The sequence below is a fragment of the Myotis myotis genome, unplaced genomic scaffold, assembly GCF_014108235.1.
Source record: "Myotis myotis isolate mMyoMyo1 unplaced genomic scaffold, mMyoMyo1.p scaffold_m19_p_9, whole genome shotgun sequence".
NCBI lineage: Eukaryota > Metazoa > Chordata > Mammalia > Chiroptera > Vespertilionidae > Myotis > Myotis myotis.
Genome location: NW_023416401.1, coordinates 254154 through 268952, shown reverse-complemented (window position 1 = coordinate 268952; position 14799 = coordinate 254154). Strand labels below are relative to the sequence as shown.

Here is a 14799-nt window from a genome sequence, read left to right as displayed (position 1 = left end):
ATGTTCCCTAAGCCCTGCTCCGCCCGTAATAAAGTGCCATTTCTGTGGTGGGAAAGACGGCACCAGCTTGCTAGTCACAGCCGCCAGATTAAATTTGATCTCTACCTTATTCCTTCCGCCAAAATGCATTCCAGATGGACCCCAGGTTGAAATGTAAGAAGGGAAACTATAAAGGACTAGAAGACAATACAGGAGGAATTTTTAAATGGAGAAGGCATTTCTAGCAAGATAAAACTCAGAGCCACCGCAGGAATCACTGATGGATTTGACTACATCAGAACTTTAAATTCCTACATGGAGAGCAAACTCCATAAGGGTTTAAAAAATAAAAGCAATAAACTGGAGAAAAAAATTAGTATACATAATAGCATTTCTTTAATATATAAAGAGCTCTTGTGTAAAAAGAGAAAAGGAGGGAAGCCATATGACAGTTAACATTACAGAGGGGACATGCTCCACCCACTCCTAGGCAGTGACGGGCACTCACCTCAGTCTTCCTGCCTCACAGGTGAGCAAAGGGCTGTGAGCTCGGAACCGATGGGTGACGGCGGGGCAGCCACAGGTGGGGCGTGTAAACTGGGGCCTAGAATATAAACTCCAGGAAAAGACAGGGGTCTCATCTCCTTTGTTCACTGATGTATCCATGGTACTTAAGTCCTGCCAGGCACTAAAGTGTCTCAGTAAATATTCTGTTGAGTGAAAAATAGGGTAGAATTTTGGTGGGCAATTTGGGAGAATCAGTCACAATTAGAAATGCAAAAACGTTTTGATTCGGTGATTGTAAGAATTGACTCTACAAATATGTACTTTGCATATTAAAAATAGAAGGTTAGTCCTTGTAGTAACTTCGTTGATGATTTTTTTAAAAATATATTTTAGTGATTTTTTACAGAGAGGAAGGGAGAGAGATAGAGAGTTAGAAACATCGATGAGAGAGAAACATCGATCAGCTGCCTCCTGCACACCCCCCACTGGGGATGTGCCCGCAACCCAGGTACATGCCCTTGACCGGAATCGAACCTGGGACCCTTCAGTCTGCAGGCTGATGCTCTATCCACCGAGCCAAACTGGTTTCGGCCGTTGATGATTTTAAAAACTAAAAATATCCATCAGTGGGAGGTTGGTTACATTATACTAGACAATATTGTACAGCAGATTAAAGAATAAGGAAGCTCTTTCTGTACTAAAAGGAAACAGCCTCAAGATACAAACGTAAAAGCATAGTGTGCAGAATAGTACGTGGCTGTTGTATAAAAGAGAAGGATGGGAGGATATGTGTGTTTGCTTGTGCCTCTGTGGAGTGTCCTGGCAGGAGTCCCAGGATGGGCAGGGCCAAGAGAGCGAGGAGAGGAAGGAGAGGGACGCTCACTGAGCATCACTTGGCTCTGCTGGGATGTGTGCTGCGGAATGAAATAAAAGGGCGTCTTCCTGGATGGCAGTGTGTGCTGCGTCCACAGAGAACCCGTTTCATTTGTTCCCCACGCTGCGCAGGCACCGTTTCAGGAACTGCTGTTCCGAGCGCGCGGGGCGTGGTCCGAAGCCCGGGAGAAGTCGCCAGCTGTCCCGTCACTGCCCCTTGCACTGACCTACTTTTCTGCAAGCTGGTAACCTTGTCGATGTCACATTTTTCCTTTCTAGATCAAAACTACAATAACGCCACCGCCCTGGTGATAACCTTTCCTGTCAATAATTACTACAACGACACGGAGAAGCTCCAGAGGGCCCAGGCCTGGGAAAGAGAGTGAGTGCTCGCAGGGTGTGTGGGAAGCTGGGCACCAGCAGAGACCACCTGTGCCTCCTCCACTAAACTAACCCTCCACCCTCCCCCCGCCCCCCGCATCTGAGTGATGTCTTTTCACTTGTTACCAGTGAGATCTGTGAGTAAACATACCTAAAAACATTATTTGAACAGATCTCCCTACACAAAAGTGTACATGCAGAAACTTTTCCTTCATCATGTTCTAACAGCAAAAACGGGGAGCTAGCTGGATGTACATTATTAGGAAGGCTTAAGTAAGTAGAAAGTGCCGCAGACATTCAGACAGGTGATAAGTGGTTCAAGATGCACTAAATAAACTCGCAGTCAGCACGTGTGAGCAAGCATATGCTGCCCACGCTGCCCACGCCCAGGAAGCTGTCCAGGCCGGCGTCACTGTGTCTGCGCCTCCAGGGAACGGGGCGACATGAGGAGGACGGGCTGTGCCTCTCCCTTCATCATCTGCATCAAGTGCATTCTCCTAAAAAGCAGCTTTATCAAGTCTGATCCACACCATACATTTCACTCCCTTAGCGAGAGCGTTCAGTTCAGCAGCTTTAGTATATTCACAGATGATGTGCCGCCGTCACCACAGCCAATGGTAGGACGGTCTTTACCGCAGAACGCAGCCCCGCCCCTTTAGCGACCACCCCCACCCTCTCGTCCTCACCTCCCAGCCTGTGCAGCCACTAACTGCTTTCTGTCTCCATGCACTTTCCTATTCTGAACTTGTTTATATGAATGGAATCGTGTGTGTGAGATTCTGTGTCTGGCACCTTCCATGTAGCAAAATGTTGTCAAGGTTAATCCAGGCCGTGGCACGTGCCGGTCCCTTCCTTTCTGCGGCTGCGTGAGTCTGTCCGTGGACATAGTGGGTTCTGGTGTCCATTCACCCGCTGAGGCAGGCGGCGGTTGCTCCTGTGACTGTTGCGAATAATGCTGCTGTAGACATTTGTGCACGAGTGTCTGTGGGAGCTTTTTATTTCTCTTGGGTGTGTACTACGATTAGGATGGGTGGGTCACATGTCACTCAGGAACTGCCAGACGGTTTTCCAAAGTGACCGCACCACTTACGTTCCCACCGCAGTGTGTGGCGGTTTCACGTTCCCCGTCCTGTCAGCACAGCCTTGTCGGGCTGTGATGTGGTTCCCTGGTGCCTGACGACTTCTAGCATCTCTTCACGCCCTTGCTGCCTCCGCATTACCTCCCCAGAGAGGTGTTTATTCATGTTCTTTATCCTTTTTTTAGCTGGTCATTTGTATTTTTATGATTGAAGTATAAGAATTCTTATGTAGTCTGCACGTCCCTTATCAGATAACATGATTTCCAAGTATTTTCTCTCATTTTTTGGTTTTTGGTTTTTTGCTTTCTTGACGGTGTTCTCTGAGACACAGTCGTTTTTAACTTGGATGAAGCCCAATTTATCCATTTTTTCTTTTGTTGCTCGTGCTTTTTGTGTCATGGCTGGGAACCCTAACCCCCGGACGTGCAGATTCATGTCTGTGCTTTTCTAAGAGTCTTACTGTCTCAGCTCTCACATTAGGTCTTTGGTCCTTTCGAGCTCATTTTTGGATGTGGTGTGAGGTAAAGGTTCAGCGTTCTCTTGCATGTGGCTATCCAGGTGTCCCCGACCATTTGCGGGAAAAGTTAGTCTTTTCCGCTGTTTGCTCCTCTGTTGGAAAGTAAGTGGACTCTGGTTCTGCTCCTTCACTCTGAATGTGCAGCCTGGCGCGGGCAGCTCACTCCTGTTCACTCTGGTTTTGTGATGAGTTTGAAGTCAGGACATGCGGACCCTCCTGCTTGTTCTTGAAATAGCAGGTTTCGCTCTTCTGGGCCCCTTGCGATTCCCTGGGAATTTTAGAATCAACTCACCATCCCGCAAAGGAGTCAGCCAGGTTCTGATAGAGCTTCTTTAACCTGTGATCAGCTTTTAAATGATACTCCACAAGCATGTACTTTATCACAGTGCACAGACTGCACTGAGAAATCATCTTAGTGAAAGAGAATGAGACCAGAAACTGATTTCCGAATTTGTCCCAAACCGATTTAAATGGCAGAAAACTCAGCGTGTCTGGCACTGTCTCCCTCCCGTCTCCAGCGGAGAAGATCTGAGTGCAGATAAGTCAGCGGGGCTTCGGGCGGAGAACCTGGGAGGGCCCGGCCGGGTACTCGTCCCCAGGTGCAGGGCTCAGTCCTCGGGGCTCATGAGGAATCAGCCCACGGGTGTGCGAATAAGTGGAACAAGTCAGTCTCTCTTTTCCTCCCTAAAAAAGTTAATCAATAAAAATTTAAAAAACTTTTTTTAAAAGTTGGGAAGAAGTCCCTCACTTTGCTTTCACTCAGTTTTAACTAAAAATATAAACTTCTTCGTACTCTTTAGGTTTATTAACTTTGTGAGAAACTACAAGAACCCAAATCTCACCATTTCCTTCACTGCTGAGCGAAGTATTGAGGACGAGCTAAACCGTGAGAGTAACAGTGACATCTCCACCGTGGTGACCAGCTATGCCGTCATGTTTCTGTACATTTCCGTCGCCTTGGGGCACATCCAGAGCTGCAGCAGGCTTCTGGTGAGGGCCTCTGGTGTGGGATGTGGGCGCCTGTGTTGTTAGGAGTGGAGGGTGCAGCCTAGGCCCTGTTTTTGCCTCTTAATTTATCGTGTTCAAACCTGCCTCAAATTCCCCTGTGCTTTTTTAGTTGTATGTAACATTCCCTATTCCCTGCATTTATTTCCTCAGTTCCAACTTTTTGGTTTGTCTTCAACTTAAAATTAATTTCACATGGTCCAAGTTTTTCTAATTTGTCTACTTACCACCTAAGAATGGAAGCTCATGATATAACTTCTTTAGGAAGACCTAGACAATTTTTCTTATTTTTTCTCAAACCGCGAGTTGAGCTTTTAGCTCCAGTTGGGCTGTCCCGTGTGGCGGGTGGAGACAAGGCCGTCAGTGGCAGGTCGGACAGGGCGTGCTGACAGCGACGTCTTGGTTGCGTCCCAGGTGGATTCCAAGGTCTCCCTCGGCGTCGCGGGCATCTTCATCGTGCTGAGCTCGGTGGCCTGCTCGCTGGGCATCTTCAGCTACGCTGGGGTCCCCGTCACCCTCATTGTGATCGAGGTCATCCCCTTCCTGGTGCTGGCGGTCGGCGTGGACAACATCTTCATTCTGGTCCAGACCTACCAGGTGCGTGTCGTGTCTCACGGGGTGTGGCAGCCACAGGCGAGCTCCACGAGCGCCGCTCGGCTCCACGCAGAGTGTGTGCGGACACTCAGACCCTCCTTCCCTCTGGTGTCCATCATGAGCGCCGCTCGGCTCCACGCAGAGTGTGTGCGGACACTCAGACTCGCCTTCCCTCTGGTGTCCGTCATGAGCACCGCTCGGCTCCACGCAGAGTGTGTGTGGACACTCAGACCCTCCTTCCCTCTGGTGTCTGTCACTTGTTCTGCATATTGGGGACCAAGAAGTTCACCCCCTCTTTGGTTGGTATGATAAGGTGAGAATCTGATTTTAAACATGTTCAGTACAGTGTCCCAAAAGAATGTGTACATACACACTTTAACAGCTGATTCTACTACGTTTGAAAATGAAGTGTATTTTTAAAAACACTGCCTTTATAATTATCGGAAGTGTGTGCATACATTTTTGGGGACACCCTCTACACATGCAAAAAGGGCTAACGGGCTGTGGAGAATACTTTGGGTGCAAGTGCTATGGAATGATTCTCCGCATAGTGTGGAAGGAGAGACTTGTCAGAGGTGCCACTAACAGGACTGCAGGTCAGCACAGGACCCGCCAGGTAGAAAACGGTCTCCATCACTGTTCTCACCTGGCCCCGCCTTGTCCGTAGCCTTCCCTGCGTGGGACTCAGTGGCCCGTAAGTGGCTCATCGTTTCACGATCGGCCGCCTGCAGCCTGCACCCCATGCACTTTCCTCAGAAGTGACCCAGCCTTTGCTGGAGCCTCGCCTGTCACCTCGCCCAGGGGTCAGGAACACCCTGAATGAACTAGCCTGAGACCTGCCGGGTCCCCCACCAAAGATTACGTTCAATCCATAGATGCCACTAACCATTTTCCTTGACTGTTAACACAGAAGCAAAGCGGTGGCGTGGTGACTGAGAAACTTTCATGTTGCGTGCTTGATTTTTTAAAGAGAGACGAACGCCTTGAAGGGGAGACCCTGGACCAGCAGCTGGGCAGGGTCCTGGGAGAAGTGGCCCCCAGCATGTTCCTGTCGTCCTTTTCAGAGACAGTGGCCTTTTTCTTAGGTAATCGGCTGCAGCTGCTGGGGAGGGGCCTGGTGTGTGACGTGCCCCTCTGCTCTTCCTTCCTGAGCTGCACTGAGTGGGGAGGTGCCATGTGGACGCCGGAGAGCGTGGGACAGGTCCTGGTGTCTGTTAGCCAGTGTCGTCTTCCTGCGTCTTCCAGGCAGTGTCTCTCTTGGGGTCCAGGTGCCTAGGACTCCTCTGCCACTTCCCCTGTCTGGCACCCATGGCAGATGTTGGTATTTGAAAATAGCTTCTCGCACAGCCACGGGTTCCTCAAAACAGCCCCCCAGGCAGCAGCTCCAAACCGCAGGCAGCAGCTGCAGGGCGCGTACGCCGTTGTCCGGGCAGTCGTCCTGTGGACGCGCTCACGGGACCAGCGTGGTGATAAGCTGGGTTCTCGGGTCTTTCCTCAGCCCAAGGAGCTGGAACAGAACCAGCACTTTCACAGTCCTTCCTCCTGGGGAAGTCAGCCAGTCCTGGGCCGCTGTCTCTGCCCGCCTCTGGCATGTAGTGAGAGAAGCGGCTCGTCCTCTGGAGAGGAGGCCGGTCAGGCTCGCCCAGAGTCAGAGGAGACACAGCCCACACAGGCCTGCGGGCCACCAGGCCTTCACGGCGAGTAGGAACCTCGCAGGGGCAGCCTCTCAGCACGGACACAGCAGCTCCCATTCCCACGGAGCCCCGAGCCCTGCGACCCGCGGCCTGAGCTCCTCTCATGGTGCAGGTGCAAAGCAGCTAGTTCCCCTCTCAGCTCCAGGGCGAGGCCCAGGGCGAGTGGGAGGGTGGGCGCAGCTGCTGCGCCTCAGGCGGACACGGGGAGACACGGCGGGGGCTGCGGGGCAGGTCCGAGCGTCCTGTCCTGTCCAGTGTGTCGCCGGCCCAGTGCTGCGGGCCAGGCTTTTCCTCAGCAGCACTGAGAAGCAGACTCACTGCTAAACGTGGGCTCCTGGTTTTACCTTCTAAGTGCGTTACGTTTAAGATGGCTTGTAGGGTGTGGGCCAAGCAGGCTGCAGTGCCCGTGGGCCCGGAGCGGCCAGCTTCCGTGAGTCTGAGCCGCGCTGTGGGCGTGGAGCTCCCTCATGTGGCTGTAAATACACAGAGAGACTGATGTTGGTATGACAGCAGATGGGAACGTGTCCCTCTTACGGGGACAGGGAGGGCCCCGTGAGAATGGCCTGTGCTAGTGGCTCTCAAGTATTGATGTGCACACATTGGCTCAGAGAGCCTATGTAATACTCGGGAATTGGGGTGAAGTCCACTGTCTGGTTAAGCGGGTGGGGCCGAGCCCAGGAACCTGCATGTTAACTCCCAGGTGGTTCTGATGCTGACAGCCTCCTCTCAGCTCCGGTCCCTCCCGAGACCAGCACCCTTTGGGGGCGGGGGACAGGGAGCAGCTCCTCGTGTTCTATGGACCCGGGAGCGTGCGACGCGCCAGCGCCCTCTGCGGTGAGTGGCAGTGACGGCCACCTCCCTCCCACCCGCCTCCCCAGGAGCCCTGTCGATGATGCCCGCTGTGCACACCTTCTCACTGTTTGCGGGGATGGCCGTCCTCATCGACTTCCTGCTCCAGATCACCTGCTTCGTCAGCCTCCTGGGGTTGGACGTGAAGCGTCAGGAGGTGAGTTGTTACCAGGTTGCAGGCTGTTCCACCTGTGCCTGGAGCCTGACGCGCTGCAGGGCATGACCTTTGCTCCCTTTGTCCCTCAGAACAACCGGCTGGACATCCTGTGCTGTGTCCGCGGCGGCGAGGATGGCGCCGGCCTCCAGGCCTCCGAGAGCTGCTTGTTCCGCTTCTTCCGAGACTCCTACTCCCCACTGCTGCTCAAGGCCTGGATGCGGCCGATCGTGGTGGGAACTCACTGGGTTTCCTTCCTCTTTTCTCCCGGCAGACTCTGTCCCGTGCCTCCTAAGAACCGCACGCACGGGGTCCGACAGCTGTCAGCTGCGTGTGCAGAAACAAAGCTGATACGGACAAATACGTACTAGTAAATGCTTATTTTTTAAAATATATTTTTATTGATTTCATAGAGGAAGGGAGAGGGAAAGAGATAGAAACATCAATGTTGAGAGAGAATCATCAATCGACTGCCTCCTGCACGCCCCCTACTGAGGATCGAGTCTGCAACCTGGGCATGTGCCCTAACAGAGTTGAACCCTGACCTCCTGGTTCATAGGTCAATGCTCAATCGCTGAGCCACGCTGGCCCGGCCATAAATGTTTTTAGCTATTTTTTTGCAGTCAATGTAAGCAAGAGCTTTTGTTTTGAGTTTTTATTTTGGAATAATTATAGGTTGAGTTGTAAGGTACAGAGGGGCCCAGATTCCCTTCGCCCAGTTCCTCCGGTGTCTCACGTAGTTGTAATTCAATCTCAAAACGAGGACTTGGACTGGGCACAGAGGGCGGGTCTGGTTCCTGTCCTTTTATCCCACGTGAAGATTCATGGACCTGCCACACAGTGAAGATCCGTGACCAGGGGTCTCCCGTGCTGCCCCCTAAGTGTCGCGCGCCCCCTCCCCCATCCCCGCAGCGCCTCGATCTCTCGTCCTCGCGACCAGCAGAGCTGTTTATAGTTTCTATACGGGATGTGGTCTCAGCTGCTGTCTGTCACTGCTCCACTAAGAGAACGTTAGTTTCCAGTGACGGGGGAAGTAAGAGCAGCTGTGGCTCACTGACACTGGTGTCAGGTGCTGCGCTGAAGTCTAGATCATGCCTAGATTTTCCTCGTTTCGTCCACGAAACGGCCGGCATTAGAGTCTTTGTTTCCCTGGTGTATTGAGGAGATGGAAGCTAAGAGGCTTAGCACTTCCCCTTGTCCCCTGTGTGCACGGAGCGGCCGCCTGTGAGCCAGGTGTTCCGACTCTAGACGCCCGTCCTCCGTGTGCTGGGTGTACCATTCAGGCTTGCTGTCCAGTTTAGGGGGGCCTGTGCTCTGTGTGCGGAGCCTTACTCAGGTCCTTGTAACCAGCAGTGCTTCTGTGACCCACCCCATTCCAGATGGCCGTGTTCGTGGGCGTTCTCTCCTTCAGCATCGCCGTCCTGAACAAGGTGGAAATTGGATTGGACCAGTCCCTTTCAATGCCAGAAGTAAGATGCCTTTATTTTAACTTACTCGGTCAGGGGTGGATACATTTCCAAATGTGCACACAGATGGTTCAGGTTAATGCCTGCTGTGCCTGCCAGTGCTGACGGGGCCTCCTGTGACCTCAGCTGCCACAGGCTGTGCGGTAGGGCCTGGCACTATGAGCCCAGACAGTGCTGGGCACAGCACAGGTGCGAGCAGCAGGCTGACCCTGTGAGGCCCCCTCCTGACAGCGGGACCTGCGGGAGCACCAGAGCCCAGGAGGGTGGGAATGGGACCAGCTATGCAGGGAGTCCTGACTGGGCCTCATCAGACGCCCTCAGCGCGCCCACACTCTTCCTGCTGCCTCTTCTTCCAGGATTCCTACGTGATGGACTATTTCAGGTCCCTCAGCCAGTTCCTGCACGCGGGCCCACCCGTCTACTTCGTGGTGGAGGAGGGGCTGGACTATACATCCCTGCAGGGGCAGAGCCTGGTGTGCGGGGGCATGGGCTGCAACAACGACTCGCTGGTGCAGCAGCTGTTCGACGCAGCTGAGCTGGATGCCTAGTGAGTACCTGTCCCCGGGCTGCCTGTTGAAAGTTCTCCCTGAAAAGGTATTTTCTCGGGAAATGAGGTTTTCGGAACATATGCTGACTCGAGCCTTCCCTGAGCAAAGCCTTTAGAGGACTAACGTACCTCCTGGGCTCAGGGTTCCAGGAGGGCCAGTGCAGCGTCCTTCCGCCCGGCAGCAGCGTTGAGTGTAGCCGGGAAGCTGGGTGTCACGAGCAGGGCCGGCCTGGGGCTCCCGGGGTCACGCTCCTCTCCCCCCAGCACCCGGATCGGCTTCGCCCCCTCGTCCTGGATCGACGACTACTTCGACTGGGTCAAGCCGCAGTCCTCGTGCTGCCGGGTCCACAGCGGCTCCGGGCAGTTCTGCAACGCCTCGGGTACGTCGCCCCGAGTCTGTCCTGCTTTTCTGAAAAGCGTGGTGACGTGGAAATCGCGTGGCCCTCACCTCCGTGTGTGCCCACTCGCTGCCTGCGCTGGGTCTCGTGCCTTCCTCAGTCACTCGCTGTCCCCCCAGGGCTGCAGGCTGAGCCAGGCCTGAGTCAGGAGCTCTGGTTTCAGAGTTGGGGTTTCTCGTCTTTTCCGACGACACCAGTCGCCTCCTGCTGGGTATCGGCCGTCTGCTCTGTGGCTGCCCTGTGGTCGCTGAGAGTCGAGGTTGTCCCAGCGTTTCCTTGAGAAACACATGGGAGCCCTGGCTCCGTGATGCCCATGAGGCCGTCCTTCACGCAGGGCCCCTTCACGCAGGGAAGGACGTGTTATAGCCAAGATGGAGGTGGCATCTCAGTCAAATGCGTCTGACTGTGAAACTCACAGGAGCTTGAGCTTTTGGATAAGGAAAAGGATTCAGGAAAAGATACTCATAAATGTTTTAAAGTGAAATCTGGAGACCCATTCTCTTTTCCTTGGCTCCTTCCTTGTTTCTGCTAGTGGCTGACCCTGGCTGCATCCGCTGCAGGCCTCTGACTCCCGAGGGCAAACAGCGGCCCCAGGGGGGAGACTTCATGCGCTTCCTGCCCATGTTCCTCTCCGACAACCCGAACCCCAAGTGTGGCAAAGGGTAAGTGAGCCCGCGATGTGCACCCACCTGTTTTCAGGTAAAACTCGGGGAGGGCGGGGGAGCCACAGTGTGTGGGAGAGGCCCTCTTTCCACCCCTCCTCACCCTTTCCTGATCTCTGGGAGAGAAAGAAACCCCAAAACACCTTCCAGGAAGCTCCTCGCTGTCTCCAGCCGACTGCATCTTGGCTGGGCACTTGCTCCCTGGGCATCTCTGTCCGGCCCTCCTGCTGGTCCGTGGGCAGAGAGGAGTGGTCTGTTCCATGTCTGTGGGCGCAGGGGCCAGTGTCTGCTCTGGTGAGATCATCCTAGGCCCGTGGTCGGCAAACCGCAGCTCGCGAGCCACATGCGGTTCTTTGGCCCCTTGAGTGTGGCTCTTCCACAAAATACCACGTGTGGGCGCGCACATACAGTGCGATTGAAACTTCGTGGCCCATGCGCAGAAGTCGGTATTTTGTGGAAGAGCCACACTCAAGGGGCCAAAGAGCCGCATGTGGCTCGCGAGCTGCAGTTTGCCGACCACTGTCCTAGGCTAAGGCTTAGATGGTTTGGGCCCCACTGTGCTGCTCCCCAGCCTGTGCCTGCAGCCAGGCCGCCGTCCCCACAGAAGCAGGACATCTGGCCTGGAGACGGGGCTCCGGGGGAGGGGGAGGGCGGCTCGGGAGCTGTCGTAGGAGAGGATGCCTGTCAGGTAGGCCCGGACGTCCTGTTTTCTCCCAGGAATACAGATTAGTCCCGAGTCCATCACTCGTTAGTCACGGAGAGCGTGTCTGTTCTGAGACCTGTACCAGGCTCTGTGGGAGTGAAGGGAAATAGAAATGGACCTCGCGTCTGGGTCTGGGTCTGTCCTGCACAGAATGAGCCCTGTGAGCTCAGCCTGCACGAAGCAGTGGCCACCTCTGTGCCGTGTTCTGCAGGCACCACGACCTCTTCCCCAGCTCGCCACGCGGCCGCGTTGGCAATGTGCCCGTCCGCAGAGACGATGCTGCGCCCAAGTGCAGGGACCTGCCGAGGGCTCCAGGCCACTCTGCAGGCCAACCTCACGCCATGGCCTTCCTTCCCCACTTCCTGTTTCACATCACTGCTGAGCAGACTCATGTGAAAACGCATTGGCTGCGAGCAGAGCCAGATGAGAAACAGTAGCAGCTGTGCACCAACCGCCAGAGTGGGGAGAAGCCAGAGGGAGGCAAGAGCCAGCCCTTCAGCGTCCCCACGAGGGCCGGCCCTGCGCCCGGCCAGCGGCTCCCCTGTGCCTGCGCGGACTCTGTGGGGTGTGCAGAGCGCGGTCCTTCTGACACCACTGTCTTCTCCCAGGGGACATGCTGCCTACGGGTCGGCCGTTAACATCCTGGGCAACGACACAGGTGTGGGCGCCACCTACTTCATGACCTACCACACGGTGCTCCAGACCTCCGCTGACTTCATCGACGCCATGAGAAAGGCCCGGCTCATTGCTGGTAACATCACCCAGACCATGAGCCAGGGAGGAAGCAACTACCGCGTGTTTCCATACAGGTGGGCGTGGCTTGTACACATGGGGTGTCCTAGGGATGGGCCACACCTGTCCGGCAGGGGACGGCCCTCACCTGTGTGGCAGGGGACAGCCCTCACCTGTGTGGCAGGGGACGGCCCTCGCCTGTCCGGCAGGGGATGGATGTTTTTCTGGGACAAGCTCTCAGAGGGGTGTCCTGATTCCTGGGAAGAGCTGTGAACTTGGCAGAAAACCAGTTCTCCTCTGGCCCTGCACAGCCCTATTGGCCTGAGATAATTTTGGGATAGAGCAGGAGTTGTTTTTTCAAAATACCCTGGAATAGTTTTTATAAATGCCTGCAAAGCAGGGTAGGCTGGGATTATGAACAAAAACTTTATATAAAAGACGGGCATAGGGTCATTGCTAGGCCTTGGGGGCAGTGGTCATCGCAGGCCCGCTGAATCCCTGCCCGAGTCCTGCTACCCCAGGGTGTTCTGCATGGCTCTGCTGCCTGCTCCTGGGGTGGCATGGTGGCTGGAGGGGGTGGAGCTTCCAGGAAGGACGGCTGATGGTCTCCCCCTCCCACAGTGTGTTCTACGTCTTCTACGAGCAGTACCTGACCATCATAGAGGACACCGTCTTCAACCTCTGCGTGTCCCTGGGGGCCATCTTCCTGGTGACCGTGGTGCTGCTGGGCTGCGAGCTGTGGTCTGCGGTGATCATGTGTGTCACCATCGCCATGATCCTGGTCAACATGTTTGGTGTCATGTGGCTGTGGGGCATCAGCCTGAACGCGGTCTCCCTGGTCAACCTGGTCATGGTGAGTTCTGGGTCACTTCCTGGTGCCCGTTTCCAGGAGAGACGGCCCAGCTCTCCTCTCCCTGCACATGGAGGTGGGGCCACAGGCGGGTGAGTGGGACTGGACGTCACGGGCACCAGTGGAGTGTGATGTCATGGCCTAGCGTGGCGGGTATTTTGCCTTTCTTTTTCTGTAGGGTTTGCAAAAACAGCCTAATGACAGCAACAAGGTCACTTATTTAGAAATATTGCCCCCTCTCTGGTGGAATTCTCGGACCAATACCTTTTGCTTCCCATAGTTAATAATTAATTAGTCTTGATGCTGGGAGCGTTCAAGCAGGTATTAACAGAAAGTAGCAGCAGTCCATGTTGTTCAGATGTGGCCACTGCGTCAGGCGGAGTGGCCCGTGCAGGGTGTGGGGGGTGCCCGCTTCCCCTGAGACAAGCAGACATGCTGTATGATCTGGGGCGCTGGGCGCCTCCCCGACGGCCCCCCCACTCCCCAGGGCATTCAGGCTGGTGTCACGGGGCTTCTCAGTGCTCGTCCGCGCGGATTCTTAGGGCCCTCCCCCGGGGTTCCCTGGGAAGGGGTGGCTGCCTGTGGTTTCAGCCAGAAACGGCGGGTCGTCAAGGAGGCACTTCCTTGCAGAGCTGCGGCATCTCGGTGGAGTTCTGCTCCCACATCACCAGGGCCTTCACAGTGAGCGCGAAGGGGAGCCGTGTGGCGCGTGCAGAGGAGGCGCTCTCCCACATGGGCAGCTCCGTGAGTAACGCGGGGGTGTCGGTGTGGACTGAGCTCGGCCAGCCAGTGCTCAGGAGGGAATCTGCATCCTCTGCTCAGCAGCAGCTCCTGGGGTGACGAGGTTTCAGGCAGTTCATGCAATAGCTGTACCCGGCTGCTTTACCACGTTCCTGTGGGTGAAAGCTCTTGGGGCAGCCGGGTGGCCGAAGCAGGAAGAACAGGGTGGATGTGAGCGAGCAGGAGCCTTTGCCATGAGCCCAGGCCAGCGATGGGCGGGCAGCAGGGTCCAGTGAGCGGTCTGTCCTGTGTCTGCAGACTCTCACCCCACACCCTGGCTTAACCCACCAACCACTTGTTACTGAAGAGGGACTGTTACCGAGTAACACAAACCTTGTTTTGTAACCATGTTATACTTAAACTGGTTTTCAACAGAAAATATTAAGGAATGTGTGAATAGTGTCTATGCAGAGAAATAAGCTTTTTCCCTTGTACACTGTCTTTGTTCCAGGCTCACAAGCAGTACATAAAGCATTTTAAGTTGCACATCATGTACTTAGCAGGAACTCTGAAAGCTGGGCCTCAGGCCCCCATGACTTTTGACCTTGACAGTTAAGAAGTCCCTGTATGAGGAAATGTGCACTTATGATTGGGGACTAGAGCAGGTCTAACACCCTCTCTCTTTCAGGTATTCAGCGGAATCACACTTACAAAATTTGGAGGGATCGTGGTGTTGGCCTTTGCCAAGTCTCAGATCTTCCAGATATTTTACTTCAGGATGTACCTAGCTATGGTCTTGCTGGGAGCCACGCACGGGCTGGTCTTCCTTCCTGTCCTCCTCAGCTACACAGGTGAGCTCTCTGACCTCAGTGAGGGGTGGGAAGCCTGTGGCCACAGGAGACAGGTGCCTAAAGCAGCTCTGAAGGATCTGAACTGTGCTGATGGGTCATTTACAAGCGGGACTGAGTGTGCGGTCTCAGAAGACTCATGTCCCCGCACCTCAGTGCACGGCCAAGACTGCCTGGGTGGCCGGCCTGGCTGAACAGGCCCAGAGGGCCGGCCGGGAACGAGTTTGGATGTCGGCCCAGG

General features: G+C 54.8%; 1 protein-coding gene across 5 annotated transcripts in view; it reads left to right on the top strand.

The window, feature by feature from the left end:
• The window catches only part of NPC1 (NPC intracellular cholesterol transporter 1), a 38875-nt gene that overhangs the window by 22938 nt on the left and 1138 nt on the right, over positions 1–14799 (top strand). For 4 of the 5 annotated variants that reach the window (XM_036323167.1, XM_036323169.1, XM_036323171.1 and 1 more), the window contains 14 exons: positions 1639–1741; positions 4137–4326; positions 4756–4938; positions 5906–6020; positions 7508–7635; positions 7725–7865; positions 9012–9101; positions 9455–9645; positions 9910–10025; positions 10576–10705; positions 12017–12217; positions 12762–12993; positions 13621–13734; positions 14399–14561. In XM_036323167.1, the coding sequence (XP_036179060.1) occupies positions 1639–1741; positions 4137–4326; positions 4756–4938; positions 5906–6020; positions 7508–7635; positions 7725–7865; positions 9012–9101; positions 9455–9645; positions 9910–10025; positions 10576–10705; positions 12017–12217; positions 12762–12993; positions 13621–13734; positions 14399–14561 (2097 nt within the window). The remainder of the gene's footprint in view (positions 1–1638; positions 1742–4136; positions 4327–4755; positions 4939–5905; positions 6021–7507; positions 7636–7724; positions 7866–9011; positions 9102–9454; positions 9646–9909; positions 10026–10575; positions 10706–12016; positions 12218–12761; positions 12994–13620; positions 13735–14398; positions 14562–14799) is intronic. The other variant, XM_036323170.1, reaches the window with a different exon arrangement.